Source organism: Hippocampus guttulatus, chromosome 4 (genome assembly GCF_054856545.1).
Source record: "Hippocampus guttulatus isolate MCC_2025c chromosome 4, RoL_Hgut_1.0, whole genome shotgun sequence".
NCBI lineage: Eukaryota > Metazoa > Chordata > Actinopteri > Syngnathiformes > Syngnathidae > Hippocampus > Hippocampus guttulatus.
Window position 1 is genome coordinate 14,532,039 of NC_141264.1, and position 17,469 is coordinate 14,549,507.

Below are 17,469 nucleotides of genomic sequence, written 5' to 3' on the forward strand. Positions count from 1 at the left end.
GGTGTAGGGCTGTAACAGGTTAGTGGCATTTCAATAAGTAAATTCAAGTCAGTCAAGGCACCACTCCATATCTATCCATCCATCTATAGACGCCCAGATGCTCAAGGGCCCTTCCCACTGAGTTGAGGGCCCCAATTAGAAGTGAGTAGTCTGTCCCTCTAGGGGCGAGCCTGCAGCCTAACACACTCACACACTCCAATGCAAATGCATGCACACACATGCAAACACACGATAGGAGTGCAGCGAGAGTTCAAGAGCACTGGATTCAAGGGGAGTGGACACATTTTGGGGAAAAGTGCTCACTGTATCAGACAGGATCGCTTGTGTGTGTTTGGAGTTGGGAGGAAGGCAGAGTCATCTGTTGCTGCTGTTTCTCTCTTGTTTTTTTTTTTTTCTTCAATTTTGACTTTTGAGCCTGTGTGCGAGGAAAGCGAGCAGAGCGGCAGTGTTTTCAGGTGCGGCACGGACGGACGGGCATGTGTCGTGTGTGAGAGAGGAAGGTAAGATGCAAGCTTGATGATGTCATTGTCATGTAGACACAGTTTTAAAAATCAACACTACTGCATCTCATTTTTTGGTTTTTCATCTTATTCCATATGATGATGGAATAAAATGGAATTATCACAACACCAACCTGATTGTTTTAAAGAAACTTATTGAAGGTTGTAAACCAACTTTTAAAGTGTCAAGTATGACCTATTTGCTTTCATTGACATTGTTTTTAATGACGGTGCTGTTTGTGAACAAAGTTTGCGAGTTTCATATGATATGTTGCCAATGTGTTGTTATCCAGAACTCCAACTTCTTATGCGTTCCCAATCAAAGAGTTACAAATGTTCTGTCTCTCATCCAAATTTCAACAAAAACAACTTTTTTTGTTTGGGGTTGAAAATGTGATGTGTTTTGTGCTATCCCCACACTTGCACCCCCAAAGTGTTATAAATGATTAGTTTGACTCCAAATGTCAACAGAGAGAACTGTTGAGATGCTGCAATAACGCTTCAAAGTATCTATGAGGCAACGACCACTGATTGGACTGAAAGAGCATCCTTGGATCATGATATGCTGTGAAACAGACTCTTTCCAGTAAGCTTTACTTTTTTTGAAAACAAATTAGAAATTTCAAAATGAATTAATCTTTATATGCCCTAAATTGAGTCGGAAATCAATCACATTAAGGAAATGTGACATTCATCATCAATAAATCATATGCATTACTCATGTTTTTAAGCTTATTTAGAAAACAGAACATTTTTAAATGCTTTGGAAGGTGTTCAAGAGCTTCTACATACCAGTGTATAAACCCAAACTGAAACATCCACAAATATTTTAGTTGTTGTTCATTCAAGTCAGCTGTTGCCTGTAACATAAACTACGCATTGGGTGCTGGTGCTGCGTGACATTTTTTTTTTTAGCACTGTAAACCTAGTGAGGATAAGCGGTTTGGAAAATGGATGGATGGATAGTTGCCATTATGGCTCATCAACACGTGTGTTTACTTGGTCCACTGCATTGGAATTCAGCAATGAATCCATTAGAGGGTGTCATTTTGGATCCAGTGTCGAAAAAGAAAAGTAGCGTGATGATTGAACAGGTATTAATAGTGCTGGAAAGAGGCCGAGGTCCCTAAACATGCTAAGCGCTACGAGGCATGTCAAGCTTTTTATTCATCTCAATGTATTCACTTTGGAACTTAAGTAATATAAATTACACATTGTTTTGCTGTATTGTATGACAAAAGAACATGCACACACACACACAAAGAGGTATAATTGGTTTGGTGGAGGGCGGGGGTGCATGGTATCGGATATCTTGAGATCGGAATCAGCCCTCTTCCGAATGTAGATGAAAACCCAAAACGTGTTGGCCATCTGCCAATAATGCGAGTTCAGCATAAACACGAACATCAACAATTAAACAGAGCTATATTCATCATTAAATGAGCAAAATAATGGCGACCAGTGGTATAATATGGAGGTCAGCCTCATTTAAATTAATCGGGGGAAGAGTCAGCCCAGGCCAACTAAACATGATGCAAAATTTATTATTTATGTATTATTACTCGTCGCTGCTTGGTTAAGTCTAGACATGCGGTTTGTTTTATGTGTTCCCTTCAGAGATATGTCAATTTAATTGTTTATGGAAATACGCCAACATTAAAAAATAAAAAAAATAGATGCAGGAATTAAAATCTGAATTGGGCACTTGGACCTGCAGTATAAATCCAGTTTGCTGTGTCACATCCGTGTTTCATACAGCTGTGAGTCGTGTAGAAATCTTTGAGTCGTCGGTTTTATTTCGTTTTCTACACTCGTAAAGGGAAGTAAGAATTTCATTGCCTTTCGATGTTTTTTACGATGCATGTGACATAAACACCTCGAATCTTCAAGTGACAGTACATTGTTTTTACGAGTGTGCAGTGCAGGGCTTCTGTCACGTTTTTTTTTTTTAGCATGCACATCCGCCCCGAAATACTGCTGACAGTCACCGTGTGTCAAACATTCCACTTGGTGAGGACTGAGTGTGGAATATTCACTGCGCAGCGACAGACAAAAGCAAACGCGAGACAGTTTTATGGCTTTTGTCTGAAGGCCCCGCTCTCCACTCGGATTGAGGGTTTTCTGCAACTCCCCTACAAGGAGCTTGAGGACGCTGGGGGGCGGGGTGGAGGTTGGAGACTGTCAAATGAATACAGAATGTGAATTTCTGAAGATACGTTGGAGGTTTTTGACAAGTTGCCAAGAGAAAGACGACTCCAAAAATGATATCATTGCCGTGTTCGTCCCCGCATGGCGCCCGCCTAGTCTAAAATGAGGACGTGTTGACAGGTAACAATGTGCTCCGTCTTAATCCACTTTCTATTCGAGTTCTGGAATGGGAAAGAGCTCTTGTCATAAGTTATTAAGTTTTCTCCCGTTTGGCCTCGAGCAGTGATGCACTTTTTTTTTTTTTTTTTGCTCGTTCAGTTTGTACGCAAGCTCAGTGTCCCAAAAGTCCAGCCTCGTTGTACAGAGGGCACATGTACGTCAATTGCGAAGTTTGCCGAGTCCACGGTGACGAGGTGCCAATTGCTTGCAGGCAGACATTCTGTCTGGCTCGGGCTGGTCTGTGGAAAAAAATAGTTCAGGATGTACCTTTCTGAAGCCACGTGAAAAAAATAGAATAGTTATTTTCCCTTCACTCAACTGGGGCCAAAACAAGTCTGCCCTGGTGAAAATATGTTCACGGGTTGTGCAGCACTGGAACTGGAATGATTATGACCATGAGATTGATTTGACGTTTCATGTCTCTATCATTACCAGTATGAAGACAGTGATTTGTTGCAAACCAGAGGATAAAAACACACACACACACACACACACACACACACACAAAGGGCAAAATGGTCCCATATTACCCAGCAGTCATTTTATGATGGTACCTTACCATACTTTTAATGGGATTCGTTTTTGCTCATTTCCATAGCTACACTTTCAAACAAATCAGGAAACCTGAACGACACCCCCCACCCCCACCCCAATCCCCCAGACAAAAAGCTAAAATTTATGTTCCCAAAAAAGTCCCAACCCTAAACCCTTAAAATGTACTGTGCAAACCACATATACTGTAAAAATATCCAATGTGGGTATGGCCTTGGAGCGAAAGGACAATAGAAGCGGATGGTGCTTGCATAGCTCCAACTGGTGTTACTGTGCTTTCCTCTGGATGGCAGACAGACAAGTGAGAGCACTTAGAGCTGTCACATAGCACTTTCATGCCCTGCTGCTCCCATCTGCTCACCTCAGAAAGGGATTAGGTTACGCACATATGCCAGTACATGCGCGCTCATACAAATTCAACGCGGCGCGGCCGGGGTCACGGCCTAGTCGCTTGTGTGTAGAGTTACATGTTTTGTTGTCCCGCATTGACAAAGCCTTTTGGCATTTTCATCCGCGTCTCAATTACGTAGGCCTCGTCTGTGTTTTCAATACAACTTTGTCTCCGCTTTGGGTTTGTGCCGTCTCGAGTGATAAACACCAGATCCAGTAACATTCCATATTTCTATTCGAGCCCGCAGTTGTTGACCCGGCACTGTATCACTTTCATATCGAGCCTGCTTAGTGGGGACAAAGAGTTATGGATTAAACTGCCACATGATATGCAATGAGACTATTAACAAAAATGTGAGATTTGCCTGAAGTATTCAGTGTTTCTGATTGAGGCGGTGCTGACAATCCCACCAAATTTGAGCATTTTCCCTTCCTTGCTATCAAAGACAGCAAAGGCCCGATTGTCAGATGTCTCTCAAGATTATCTTAAGCGATTATCATGGGGTGTAATGTTTCCTCCCTTTTCTGCCTTGAAAATTGTACAGGATGGCAATCGTAATTGTTAAACACGTTCAATGTTCTCCATCACAAATCCTTAAGCGAGGTCAACAAATGCCGACAATCTGGTAATTCTCGTCCTTTATGATCAAAGTGACCATAGGTCAATTGTGAGAATGATGTGAGGAGATTATCCTGCGGTCGGGGTGTTCCTCCCTGATCTGCTCAGAAAATGCTCCGGGTCATCAGACATTAAACCTGTTCAATATTCATGATCATCAAACCTTTATCAAGGACACGCACATACCGGGTCAAATTTGTACAGCACTTGTGCTCCTATGGTTGTTTTTGAAGTATTCCAAAAATAAAGTGGAGTTGAGTATTTTCCTTCACTTATGATCAAAATAAACAAAGATTTCCGATATCTCGGAGAGACGATTTTGAGTGGTTATCCTGCGGTGTTTTCTCTATGTTCCGCATACTAAATGGTTGGGCCAAAAAAATCAACAATGTTAAGCCTGTTTAATATTCATGATCATAAATTATTAAACAGAGCTACAAATATACTGACAATCAGGTCAAAGTTAGGCTTTTTCCTTCCCCGGATGGCGATCAAAGTCAGCAAATGCCCCGTTGTCGGACACCTCAAAGATTATGCTGAGCAGTTATCTTGTAGTGTGGGGTGTGTCAAGAGTGACGTTACCTCCCCACTCTGCTCAGAAAATCGACAGCGGCAACAATCAGGAATGTTAAACCTGTTAAAATCCTTATGTGCTTGGCATAGGGGAGAGCAGAATGTGCCTGTCTCCTTTTAAAAAGCACTTAAAACCCTGACTGGCCGTAACTTGGAGGTTTGGAATTCTATCCATATTCTGTGGTGTGGTCTAAAGACTGGAACGTTCTCTCATGGAGGCATTCTTTGATTTTCGATTGAGGTTGTCCCCCCCCAAGTGATGTAATGAAATAACTGATGCAAAACATGCAACGCCGTGACTGCACTTCATAAATCTAACCCCCCGAAAAGATCATTCAATGATCAAAGAGCTCGCGGAATTATGATTTAGAGTTTTTAAAAGAAGGTAAACAGCTGTGGGACATTCAAACTTCCCTAATGGCAGTGAGCCCTGTCGCAGTTTCCATGGAAAACATCTCAATGGCTTTATCTGCTGCGATGTGTTTCACTACACTACATTCCTTTCTGACAACTTCAAAGATCCTCTGACAATGAGATGTCTGCACATTGTAATTATTTGGCTGATGTAGTTTTCATTCACGCTGATTAGCAAAAACCAGACGGATGACGTGTAATCGTAAAAATATGCAAGTAATATGTGCGGTTAACATCTCAAATAAATGACATTTTGCATATTGCCTTGATGTTTGAGCCAGACGGAGCCAATCACTGTGGTTAAAAACATGAGCAAATGTTGTGGAAAATGTTGCCAAAATGTTGTATGATTGCCACCTGTTTTTTTTTTCCCCCCCTCAGGTTTCTGTTTGATCGTAATCGTAACTGTTTTCACGATGACATTTAGTCAGATCTTATTATTCCGGACTAGAAGGGCCAGCCTTAGCATCTCGTCTTTTGTACTCAGGTTATCTTGCTGTATGTCAGCACACCGACTATCTATGTTATCTTTTTATAAAGTTTTACTAAAACTAGCATTATAATGGATCTCAACCCCCCCCCCCCCCCCCCCCCCCCGCCACCAAAAAAACCCCCACAGTGATTTTAACTACATATGACGTGAATCCTATCGAATGTGCCTCGTCGTGTAATCTGGTTGCTGCTGTCTTGGCATTTCATCAGTTTTTATTCGAACCAGAACCTGACTGTAAGGGGATGGTGACACCCTTGATCCAAGATCACTGAAAAACACAAAAGGTATTGTACAATCATTGTTGTGTGTTCAGAACGATGATAATGAGGAGGAGGAAACTGCCTTTAGGACAGTACTTCCCATTTCAACGCCGGAATAAAGTTGTTTTCTTTGTATAAAAAACCACCTACACACACATACACACACAGCCTGCTTCCAATAGTGAGCTGGACCGAGCCAAAAATGAATCTGCTTGGAGAATGGGGAGTGAGGAAGTTGGAGTATCGGTTGAATGTATTGACTTGTTTACAACTGTTGAACTAGCTGTAAACCAGGATAGCATTTAGCAAAGTAAATAAACCACTCGATGTACTAGTGATGTTCAAACTTTCTTTTTTTTTCCTGTCGCGGGAGAAGGAGGAGCCCCTCCTCTTCTTGAAGTAACCCCTGTGTAGTTCCCCAGCAAACAAACGCACGTGAGACATGCTGGCCGATGAGATATTTCATGTTGGGTCTGAACCTAGTATAAGGATTGAAGCTTTATAGTTGTTTCTTTCGCCTTTTGAAATGGGACCTGATTCCAGGATGTGTTGTAAAACTCTTACCGCTTTCTTCTCTTCAACATTAGTTTTACAAATCCACTTTAAAGTATTTCTCAGATCATACAAAATCACGTTGTAAAAAGGGAGACCGCCTTTAAAGACTTTAAAACTGACAGACTTCAAATTTACAAGCAAGAAAAAAGCTACTAAAAAGCGTAATCCCTGTCATCTGTAGTTTTAATAAAAATTAAATAAAAACACCAGTTGTGTGGCCTGGTGGCGGCCCTGTATTTTCACTGAGACGTGAACTCACACCGACTCACAGGGGAGTTGCATGCTTGCCTAAACGCAAGGTTACCAAAAAGAAAACAAAACAAAAAATAACACAAAAAACGGGTGACTGACCATTGCCAAGAAAAACAAAGAACATCTTAAGAGGTAGGAACAATTTACCATGTTGTTACGTCTGCTCGGTGGCAGGGACTCGACAAATAGCCCGGCTAATGCACCCTGTCATGACGAGATGGAGGGATTTGATAATGGCGTCCTCCACGGGGCACCTGGGTTGTCACTAACTACCTCATTAGGGGTGGTCTGTGTGTGCGAATTCCCATGGCCACGCCGCTTCGCCGCCATCTGCTCTTTGACAACCTGCACAGGGAAATGTCCTTCAGAAAAGTTTGTCCACTCGTAATTGCTTGACTACATTTTGGGATCATTATGAACGAACCGGCGGCCGGAGATAGACTCCTCGCCTTGTTGATGTTACGGTAAACCTGGGTCTGTGAGGACATTACAACAAGGGTGGGTGGTTATTTTTTCATTTTCACGTGAGAAACTGGAGTGGTTGTTTGAGGCCGTTCTAATATGCCAAACTCAAATGTGTGCAATCTTAAGTGAATGTGTCGATGCAAAGTATGGCATTGTATTGTTTTAACTCAATTCATTGCTGTGGATGTTTATATCCATCAAATGTGAGTATGTTTTTCAACATACAGGCATGAAAGAGACTCGCCCATCTTATCTATGAAATTCTGGTTTGTGGACCTCCGTAGTGACAACAGCTCCCTTAAATAGTGGCGTTAACATGGCTTTGGATTTGAGATGAGCACAGCTTCTCAGTTGAGGATAAAGATTGGGAGATGATCTTGGCTTGTCACATCATTTATAAGGCCAACATGCAAGTCGGACACATTTAGGAAATTGAGACTCAAACATATACATACACTGTAGGACATACAGTATATGTTAGGTATAAACCGAGTTTGTGTCTTGTTAGGTTGTAGAAAATGTGGTTCACGATCATGATTAAAAAAATGACAAAGTTCATGGGGTGAAAGACCAACACCACATAAAACAACCACAGTGAGTCAGCGTTTGTTTATTTGAAAATAAAATGGAATCAAAAGCCCTTTCTTCATCTTGTTTTTGTTGTTTTACAATTTGCGGGATCACAAAAGCAAAAAAAAGCCAACAAAAAACACATTTTCTTTTTTGTCAAAAATTGGTGGTTTCGATAAAACTAACCTATGTTGTCCTGCTCGTTACTGAAAATTGGAAAAAGCCAGAAAAAAACCTTTTATACTAATGGAAGAATCAAGTGTACCCTTTCTTATGGTGGGTGCGGTGCTAAGAGTGTCACAGAACACAATTTTCTGTGGGTCTTGATAGATCAATAAAACTACGCTAAAGCAGCTGGCAATATTGGCGACTCTGCTTTGAAAACAGATGGCAGGAAATGACTTCATCAATCTTAAGAAAACAAAACAAAACATATTTATGGATATGTACATCTTTTTTGCCTACACTATTAATGTACAGTACACTGACTTTTTGAAAGGCAACCACTGGCCTCATATATTTGCCATTCCCAGTGGGGACTGACCTCAATGAGGCTAGGTGGTAGAGGAAATGGATGGATGGACAGTTGTGGCTCCCAAATTATTATAAGTCCCACTTCTCCCTCCACTGCGCATGAAACGAGACTGTGGCAAAACTACAGATGGCATTGGCGCTTGCTGCTTTAAAGAAGAAAAAAAAATGGCAGCTTAGCAGGGTTGGAAATGTTGCTATTCATACACACACACAAATAAGCTCTGGGAAGAAAATAAGAGGCAAATAAAATACTGGACCTTTTTAATAGTGTTTTGACCATTTTTCATTTTCTCACAGTAATGCATGTAAAATACAAAATCTGAGAAACAAATAGCTTTGCACTGGTCTCAATTTAAAAAAAACACCACATATTGAAAATTTTTACTTTAACACCAGTCAATGCCGATGGTTCGGCCGGTTCGCGGGCCGAACTTCGCACAAGTCTACATTATAAGGCAGAACCTACGTGAGCTTTAAATCTGCCATGCATGTCGTCAGATTTGTTTACTGTTGTCCTGCCCCCCCCCCCCCCCCCCCCCCCCCCCCACAACTCCACACGCTGCTCATGTGCAGGCCGCTCCGCCAAAGACAACAGGGGGGACCCCAGGCCGGCGCTGCTAGGAAACACTCGAGTTTGTTTAATTTGCATGGCACGGAACCGCATGCTTCGACTCCTGCTCTCACTCTCCATCTATTTTATTGACTTTCAAACTGGATGGACTTTGTCTTTTCCTGCCAAATTACATCAGAGGACTTTTTATATCTCTTTATGCGACAGCCTGCAACTACTCCCCATATGTTTTTAACAACACTGGGGTTATAGCATAAAGTTAGGATTTGTTGTCGGTCTACTGATGCGATAGGCCTTTAAACCATGATGTCAGATCATGGAATTTGGGGAGCAAAACCTAGAGCAACGTCTGATTGCACCACTAGTTAACAAACCCTACATGTCATTTGACCAAGGCAGTGAAAACGGGAAATGACTTCAATCGTGATTTTCGCCCTCTTCTATCTGGTGCCATAAATTGAATGTGTGAAGCATCACTCGACAAGGAGATTTCAAAAGGCACGTGGATTCAGAAACAGATGGTGTGGAAACCCAGAAACAGATCACAAGTTCAATGAGGACTTGATTTTTGTTTTCAGTTTCTCCGATTAATAGCAGGCATGACAGATGCACAGTTGTTGGCTTATATTTTGATTCAATACTCAAAGACAACCCAAATAATCATTTTTATACATACCTGTGTGATAAAATCTTTGGTTCTCAGTCTCTCTTTTGAAGGGGCTACTCCGCCTCTACTGTAGGCAGTTTTTTGATAACCTCGGTAAAACTATTTACGACGTACCTTCAATTCATCCGCCTCGCCCACAGGCTCTGCTGGAATACAGTCATTTCATTTTTTCTTAAGCAAATAAACTAAAGACTCAACTTTTGTTGGAGTAAATGAAACGCACGTTTAGTCATTGTTTTCAGATCAGGCCAGCGGGAGTCACATGTGTTTTGCCATCTGAAATACACTGGTGCCTATTGTTCACAAACATGAAAAGTTCAAAAGGATTTGGGCTTAATTCTCTGTTGATATTCACACCTTTATCGGTGTATTGCTCAGGTATCTCAAAAAGACCACTCATCTTTTCAACTACTAAGAATTTCTTCCGTCATGAGTGAATTGGTCGCTAGTCAATCAAAAGGCACACCCAGGCCAACAAACATCGACACATATCCACAGCCACGGACAATTACATTTTTTGGGGGGACTGTGGGAGGAAATTTGAGTGCCCAGAGAAAACCAATACAAGTATAGGGCCAATGCAAATCCCTCATAGAAAGTCACGATTCAAACCCAGGACATTTGATTTTGAGATGGATGGAGGAAAATTTATGTTGACAGTAAACCAGTTGGTCATTGCACTTCCAAACAGCCTACTAAAAGTTGATGGATGTTCATGTTCAGGTTCCCAGAAAACTCAGTGGACGGAGGTGAGGGCATGGGCTATGGAAGAAACCATTAACAAATGCCTAAATGTAATCATCAACAGGAGGGGGCTGAGGGGCGTACGGTGGACATCCAAGTGCGGACCGGTGACGTCCAACACAAGATGTGCTGGATGACGTCTCCGTTCCGACATTGTTGCTACAGCAATCTATCAAGTGGGTCAGTAATGCGACCCAGTCTGAACAGGGCCAAATCCCATTTGGATATTTGGTAAAAAATGTGTGGACAGTCAGCCCTAAAAAATCGGATTTGAGGAGGAATCTGATTGCAATTCGATATGCCTGCACTCCGAGCGCAGCCTAAATACAAGCCAAATGACGAGAAAACGAGGCACACCTGGACAAGACACGAGCGGATGGAGGAAGCTGATTAGTTTACACAAGGGACCGGGCTGATGAGGACTGGTGAAAACAAAACCTAACGAGCAAGACATGAAAAAGGCACACAAGAAGACATAACATGAAACACAACTAAATGTAATCTAAACAACAAAAAAATGTTCATGAGAGACGGGTTAAACTGAAAAGTCGAGGGCCATGTCTACGCAAATATGGGTATGTCTGAAAAACATGGTTCCATGTGTTTTGGCCTTTGTCTACATTCAAAAAATATTTTAGGCTGCTGAAAATCGGATGGACAGTGTGTGCCTTTACTTCAAGAGAAACACGTCCAACAAAGTTGTACTCTCACGTTTATTTTTTCAATTCAGGAATACAAATGCTGACTTTAAACATGCTTAGAGGAAATTGAGCATCGTGTATACAGACCTAAATAAAGAACGAACAATATTGGGCATTCAGAGTGTGCTACCAAAGTGGCTGCTCTTGCGTTTTCCGGCTACTGATTGGCTAAATTGCATTTGAGCCTGGAGAAATATTTACAAAACCGAGATTTGTGTTGGTCCCTGACTGGAGGATGTATTTTTAAGTGCAAAAAGATTCCCATTGAAATCCCGCTCTGTCAAACACTGCTGATCGTCCATCTGTCAGGCACAGCTCAAGTTTGTAACCTCAGAAGGTGTTAAGGTGCCTCAATTTGTCATCTAAACTAAACATCTCTTTATCGGGGTCTAATCTCTGTTTTATTGCTACAGTGCTCCTGATATCATAGTCTTGGCTCTGTATAAACGACTCAAATTTCAAACAGTACACGACCAGACAGGACACGGAAAACAAATAAAAAGTCAAGTGGGGGAATGGGTACTCTTGCTAACATGCCATTGAACATTGCAATCTTTTGAGTGTGGGTGTGAATGAATGAATGCACTCAGAATTTCATCACCTTTGAAATTAGTTTGACAAAAGAAGACTGGGAAGAATACAATATTTCCAGTGACTGCAAGCAGAAGCACCATGCTTGCTTGCCACGACACGAGCGCTACATCACCGCTATTAGTTTGCCTTGACTTTGTTCACGCGGTCAGTGAGAGGCTAATTATGTTACAAGAGGTGGAAAGCGGGAAGGAATCAGGGACACGTAGCGATGAGCAGGGAAAGGGGAGCACAAGGGGGGATTCCTGAGGTTCATGAAGCACTTCATTGTTTGCCGGGTTAATTAAAGCTCGGATTGCTGTAAAATGAGCTGGAACTCCGTTTTGATCAACCCGGTGGGTGTATAATTAAACTCGGTAATTCAATACATTACACGCAATCTACTGCTTCTGCTCCCTTCCTTGAAGTGGAAAACAGTTGCTCTGCTGCCAGTTGGAGTGGTCGATTCAAAGATTCACAGAGTCACGACCAAATGACTAAGCAGTAATGTTAAATGTATCGCTTGAACAACATTTGTTGCTCAAGGTTTGCTCGGGCAACAACACGGATGAGTTGTGGGAGGCTGTGATTCCCCGTCAGTCAATAGACATTTTAACAATTAAACATCAGAAGGCAGTGCAAACTCCTGCGGTCTATTTATTGATCTGTGCTGTTTCAAACCTTGTTGATGATGTCGCTCAATTTTAGTACATCACTTGATTCAATCACGAAGATCATATATCCCCTCAGTCATGCAATTATTAAATGTCCATGATATCAATAGATGGCATTTTTATTCATCTTTTGACCTATAATCACTATGATTCTTATTTTTCTTCCCTGTAGTCCCTGTTGCTGCCCGGTCCTATGGAGGTGTCTTTAAAAAATCCCCCGTATTGCGACTATGTGGCAAAACATTAGTTTTTGTTTCCTGACATTCATTTCCTTTCATTTCAAACCTTCATGTAAATCTCAAATCTCAACAATTAAATCCAGAGAACAACAACAAAGCAAACATAATTAAAAACGGTTACATTCCAAAGCAATTTACTGGAGTTCTTGACCATCTTGTTCAAATGATACATGATAATTGTGTTGCGTTTGGATGAATAATGTAGCGCAGCCTTCCCCGGCCTTTGGTCCGTTGATCACTTTTACGTGAAGACATATTTTTGCAAAGCATAGGAACAATCAACCCTTATAATAATGATAACCTGTAATGTGATAACGTCATAAAGCTGTCAACTGTAGTAACCGCTGTCCCTGAAAGGGTTAAAAATAAATGATGAAATACAAAAGGCTGAATGTATTGTTGGAGCCCTGTACTTGTTTTTGTCTTTAATAAGCCAGTCACATCTTGAGGTAATTTTTTTTTTCTTTCCAAAAACTCCAAAGGCTTGTCGTGCTTGCTTGGAAGAGGAGTTTGAAGGGCATCACTGCCACATTTGCAAGCCTAAGTTTGTTTTGGTACAAGTCTATTGGCAGTAAACGCGCCCGGAAATATCTCATAATCCCGATGTTTTTTGGTAATTCTTTGATCTGTTCCCCTTTTCGAAGATGCTCGCCAGTCATTTTTTTTCGTCAATTTTGCAATCTTGTGTACTTCCTTTGTTCTCATATCACATGAACGAGATGAAGCAGATGCACCCCATTTTCCTAACAAAACTTCTTTCAGACTTTGATGATCAATAACATTTTTTCTTCAATCACTCTGTACAGCTCGGTTTGCAGAACCTGTAGAACATTAAAGATGTCTGCAGCAGAACAACACAAAGTGGATTTAGCAACTGCAGGGAACTTTGAGCTGCAGAGTTGTTCTGATGAGACCTGTTTAATCAAGCGCTGATGTATGATGCCATGTTCCCTTTTAAGATTTGTGAATAGATGGGCCAGTGCATATCTCGTCGTACAGATAAAGGTGCCCATCCCACCTTCTGATATGAAGTGCAGTGATGGGTGGAGCTGAATGTCGGTGCTGAGTGAAAAACAGAGTCTAGTAGTTTTAGAGTGGAAACAGAGGCATGTCTGTAGATAATGTCACTGTAATCCAAAACTGATAGAAAGACTGCTTCGCCCAGCCATTCGTGCAGGGTAGGGGAATTTTTTTCTTCTTGTTCTGGTATAAATGTCCAATAAGAGTGTATCTATATAAGTTTGGAATCAACATTTTATAATTGTGTGACCCAATACTTGTATGCAGTTAATTATTAATCTTACCCATCCCTACTTCTACGTATCACAATAACAGTTTCTTCCACATCACCCCTTGCTCACTCATTTGTCCGAATAAAAAATAAATAATTATGAGTGTCTCGGTGGCTGGATGGATACATATCACTCAGCCCCTGGGTATGATCTAACATCTGTGTGCCAGAGGCCTGTTTCAGTCCATTACAGGAAGCGTTTTTTTTTTTAACTGGACAGGAGGAACTGTCAGCATCATTGGCGATTGCTCTGAACTTTTGCCAAGTGTAATTTAGGAAAAGCCTTAAATTAGTTATCTGGATGAAGAGAAGATAGTGGAGGGCGAGAATGACTGAAAGCGGAGTGTAACTTATTTTGTGGGGCTGACCTTTATTGTGAGCAAACAGGTTTAAAGGCAACACAAAAGGCAAGAGCGGAGAGGTAGGATGGTCGAGGAGAAAGGGCGAAATGCCTGCAGGGCTCCATGGTGAAGCCGCTCGCTGGTCACAAACATAAGTGTGTGTGCATGTCCTGCATTGGATTTAGAATTGACTCACACACACACACTTCTGATTGCTCCTCCCTGGCTACATCTTATGCCCTGGTCTCCCTCCAGGGCAGCACAGAGGGGAAACCAGATCCATCCACGCGCCATGACGAAAGGAGGCTCTTGCGATACAAGTCTAAATGAAGATGGGGCTCAGCGCTGCATGTCTGGCAGCAATTATGGCAGCAAAGACAGCAGGAATAGGGCACTATACCATCCAGGAGTCCCATTAGTGGGATTGATGTTGTTGGCCATCCTCCCGCTTGGAGTGAGCTTCAAACAAAGTGTCCCTCGACTCAAACTGAGCCAAAGAGGTAAGGGATGACAGACTGTTGAATTGTATGATCGTTTTGGGTGTTTATCTTTTGTGGTCACCTATTACAACCATTCAGTGTTTACTTCAATGTATTATTAGCTGCACCCTATTATTAAATAATAAATTATTGCTTGGTCTTCCCATGTCTGGGTTATGAGTTCTAAACGACTACAGATGCTGGATCACAGAGAAACTAAAATACACTTTTTTTCTCCTCAGGCTTGACAGAATGGTCAATTCCGTGTATCCTCAATATACGATGAATTCCAGGAAACAATAACTGTTAAATATATAGAGATTTCATAATGAACAAGTCTTCCCAAAGAGGTGCCAAACTGTTTATTGCCATTCAAATTTGAAATTTACGTTCAAACTAAACGCGAATTACACATTGGGTATTTAAAACAACCACAAAACCTTGCATTCCGCTATCTTAATGCTTAGACGCAATGCAAAATGCCATAGATGGGATGACAAATGCCAATGACTATTATAATGCACCCAGTGGCCAAGTCACACATACCCGCATCCTGATGAATTAATCATGATTTACATACTGCTTGATTCTCATCTCATGCTATTTAATTATGCTGTTACTAGAGTGTATGCTTTATTTTTCTTTTTAGAAAAGAGAATACAAATTTTTTTTTTGAGGGAGTCTGGAATGAATTAATAGCCTTTGTATTCATTTAAATGGAGAAAGATGATTTCAAATACGAGTGGTTTGAATTAAGTGTCTGGTCATGGAAGAAATCAAACTCGTCAATTCTGCCACCATTGTACTTTGTATTTCATTGTGTATAATCAATCAATTAACCAATGTTTGGATGAGACATATAAATCCAAAATGAGAACACAATATATTCTTTTTTAGACAAAAAAGGCAAAATAAATGAAACAAATATATCGAGACACTGGATCATTAAAATGCAAAGTGAGTATGACAGGCCAGACTTTGCTCCCCTATCCTTGGTCGACACTCATATAGCTCTCAAGCCTAACTAGCTATTGACTTTATTGCACTCTTTCTCTCGTGAAAAAGTATATTTCCAAGCTGTACAAATTAGCGCCTCCAACATCAAATAAGAGAAGCAATAACGGCGTTAACCCCACCACCACCACAGTACAGCCTTGTCTAAAGTTTCTTCAGTGGCTTGTTGCCAAGATATTTTTGTTTGTTTTCTTATAATTTGTCACCTGAAAAGCAAGTACTGAAAGCACATTCTGGAGCAGCCCTATTTGTCACAAAGTTCAATTTCCTGGCAAGGCCGTCTGGTTTTGTCCGTTGAGTGAATATCAGCCAGTTACCTCTGCTGTGTGCTCCATGGGTATTAGCTTTGAGCCACCAGGGTAAGCCCAGATGATGGCTTGCCTAAATATTCATTTCAGACTTCAGCTGAACACTACTTCAAAGTATTTTTTAAAAATCACCCGCGCTATGTATCCCCGACAGAAACCACACAAATGTTCAGTCTCGCTCGTAAACCCAAATCCCATCGGCGACCTGAAAGTAAACCGAGGCTGACCCAATGCGCAGAGCTCTGCCCTGGTCAAAGGCATCCAAAAGGCTACATGGCTGCAAATAGATCCATATTTATGTCCTGAGAGACTCCCATAAATAAAATGCAAGTAGCTGTGGGAATTCTGATTGTGCTCTGTAGTGTTTGCTCAGCAGCTAAGGTAGACTTTAAAACCGCAGCAGACCTTTCATATTCCTCTTCTCAAGCCCTTATGAGTAGTCCGAATCTCAACGTACACTATTCTGTATTTTGGCATCTCTTGCCTGTTTTCCATGCGCTCAGCTGGTTTTGTGCTCAGGGAAATACCCTCTCGGACCTCAGAGTGTGCGACAGTAGACAAAACTTCCATGTTTGGTTATCTTGGTCAGACAGTGAACACATCTTCGTTTCATCACTGCACATTCTTCAAACACCATAATGGAGCTAACCTTCCATGAAAACTCAGCTTCAGTGAGGGGAAAGTGATCAAAGCAGTCGCATCATCCATGGTTCAGAGGCACCCTCAGCTAACAGCCGGGTCACATGTGCCCTTTTCTTGTCAGTCAGCTTTACAGTGAACAATATCTTGGCATTTAATTACCAATGCACCTTGCTCACTAAACCCTCTGCCTTCCCAATTTTGAAGTTAATGTGGTTCATACTTTCTTCAGAGTGGCTTGGTGTCACGGACGGTGGTGGTCGAGGACCCCAAAAAGCAGGCAGGAGGGAGAAGCAGGGTGAACTTAACAAACTGTAACAACAAAACAATGAGAAAACAAAAATCCATTAATGTAAGGCATAAAAACTAACAGAAACAAAAGCTGTGAGAGCAACAAAAACAATGACCTGACACTGAGTGGTCGGGCCGTGAGTCCTTTAACAGGAAACCTACTAATGACATGATGACCAACAGGTGTGCCACTGTAGGAGGAGCCTTACAGAGCCACCTGTTGGTCCCAAACAGATCAATCGTGACACTTGGAGGTTATGGCGGGTGGATCCTCAGTTTATGATATATAACATTTTCAAGGTTGAGAATGGCGTGCAATGAACGACTGGTGGATAGGGGGAGCAAAGCAGACCAACTCAGTGCTGGTCCCAAGCCTCGCCAAATACGGCGGCTTTG

At 41.6% G+C, this 17,469-nt stretch overlaps 1 protein-coding gene across 4 annotated transcripts in view; it reads left to right on the plus strand.

The window, feature by feature from the left end:
* Positions 1–210: 210 nt before the first annotated feature.
* Positions 211–17,469, plus strand: part of sema3d (sema domain, immunoglobulin domain (Ig), short basic domain, secreted, (semaphorin) 3D) — a 44,571-nt gene continuing 27,312 nt past the window's right edge. Inside the window, exons 1-2 of one of the 4 annotated variants that reach the window (XM_086108721.1) lie at positions 211–500; positions 14,598–14,842. In XM_086108721.1, coding sequence (XP_085964847.1) covers positions 14,635–14,842 — 208 coding nt within the window. In that variant the 5' untranslated portion in view covers positions 211–500; positions 14,598–14,634. Of the gene's footprint in view, positions 501–14,597; positions 14,843–17,469 lie in introns of those variants that run through there. The other 3 variants (XM_086108719.1, XM_086108718.1, XM_086108720.1) reach the window with 3 other exon arrangements.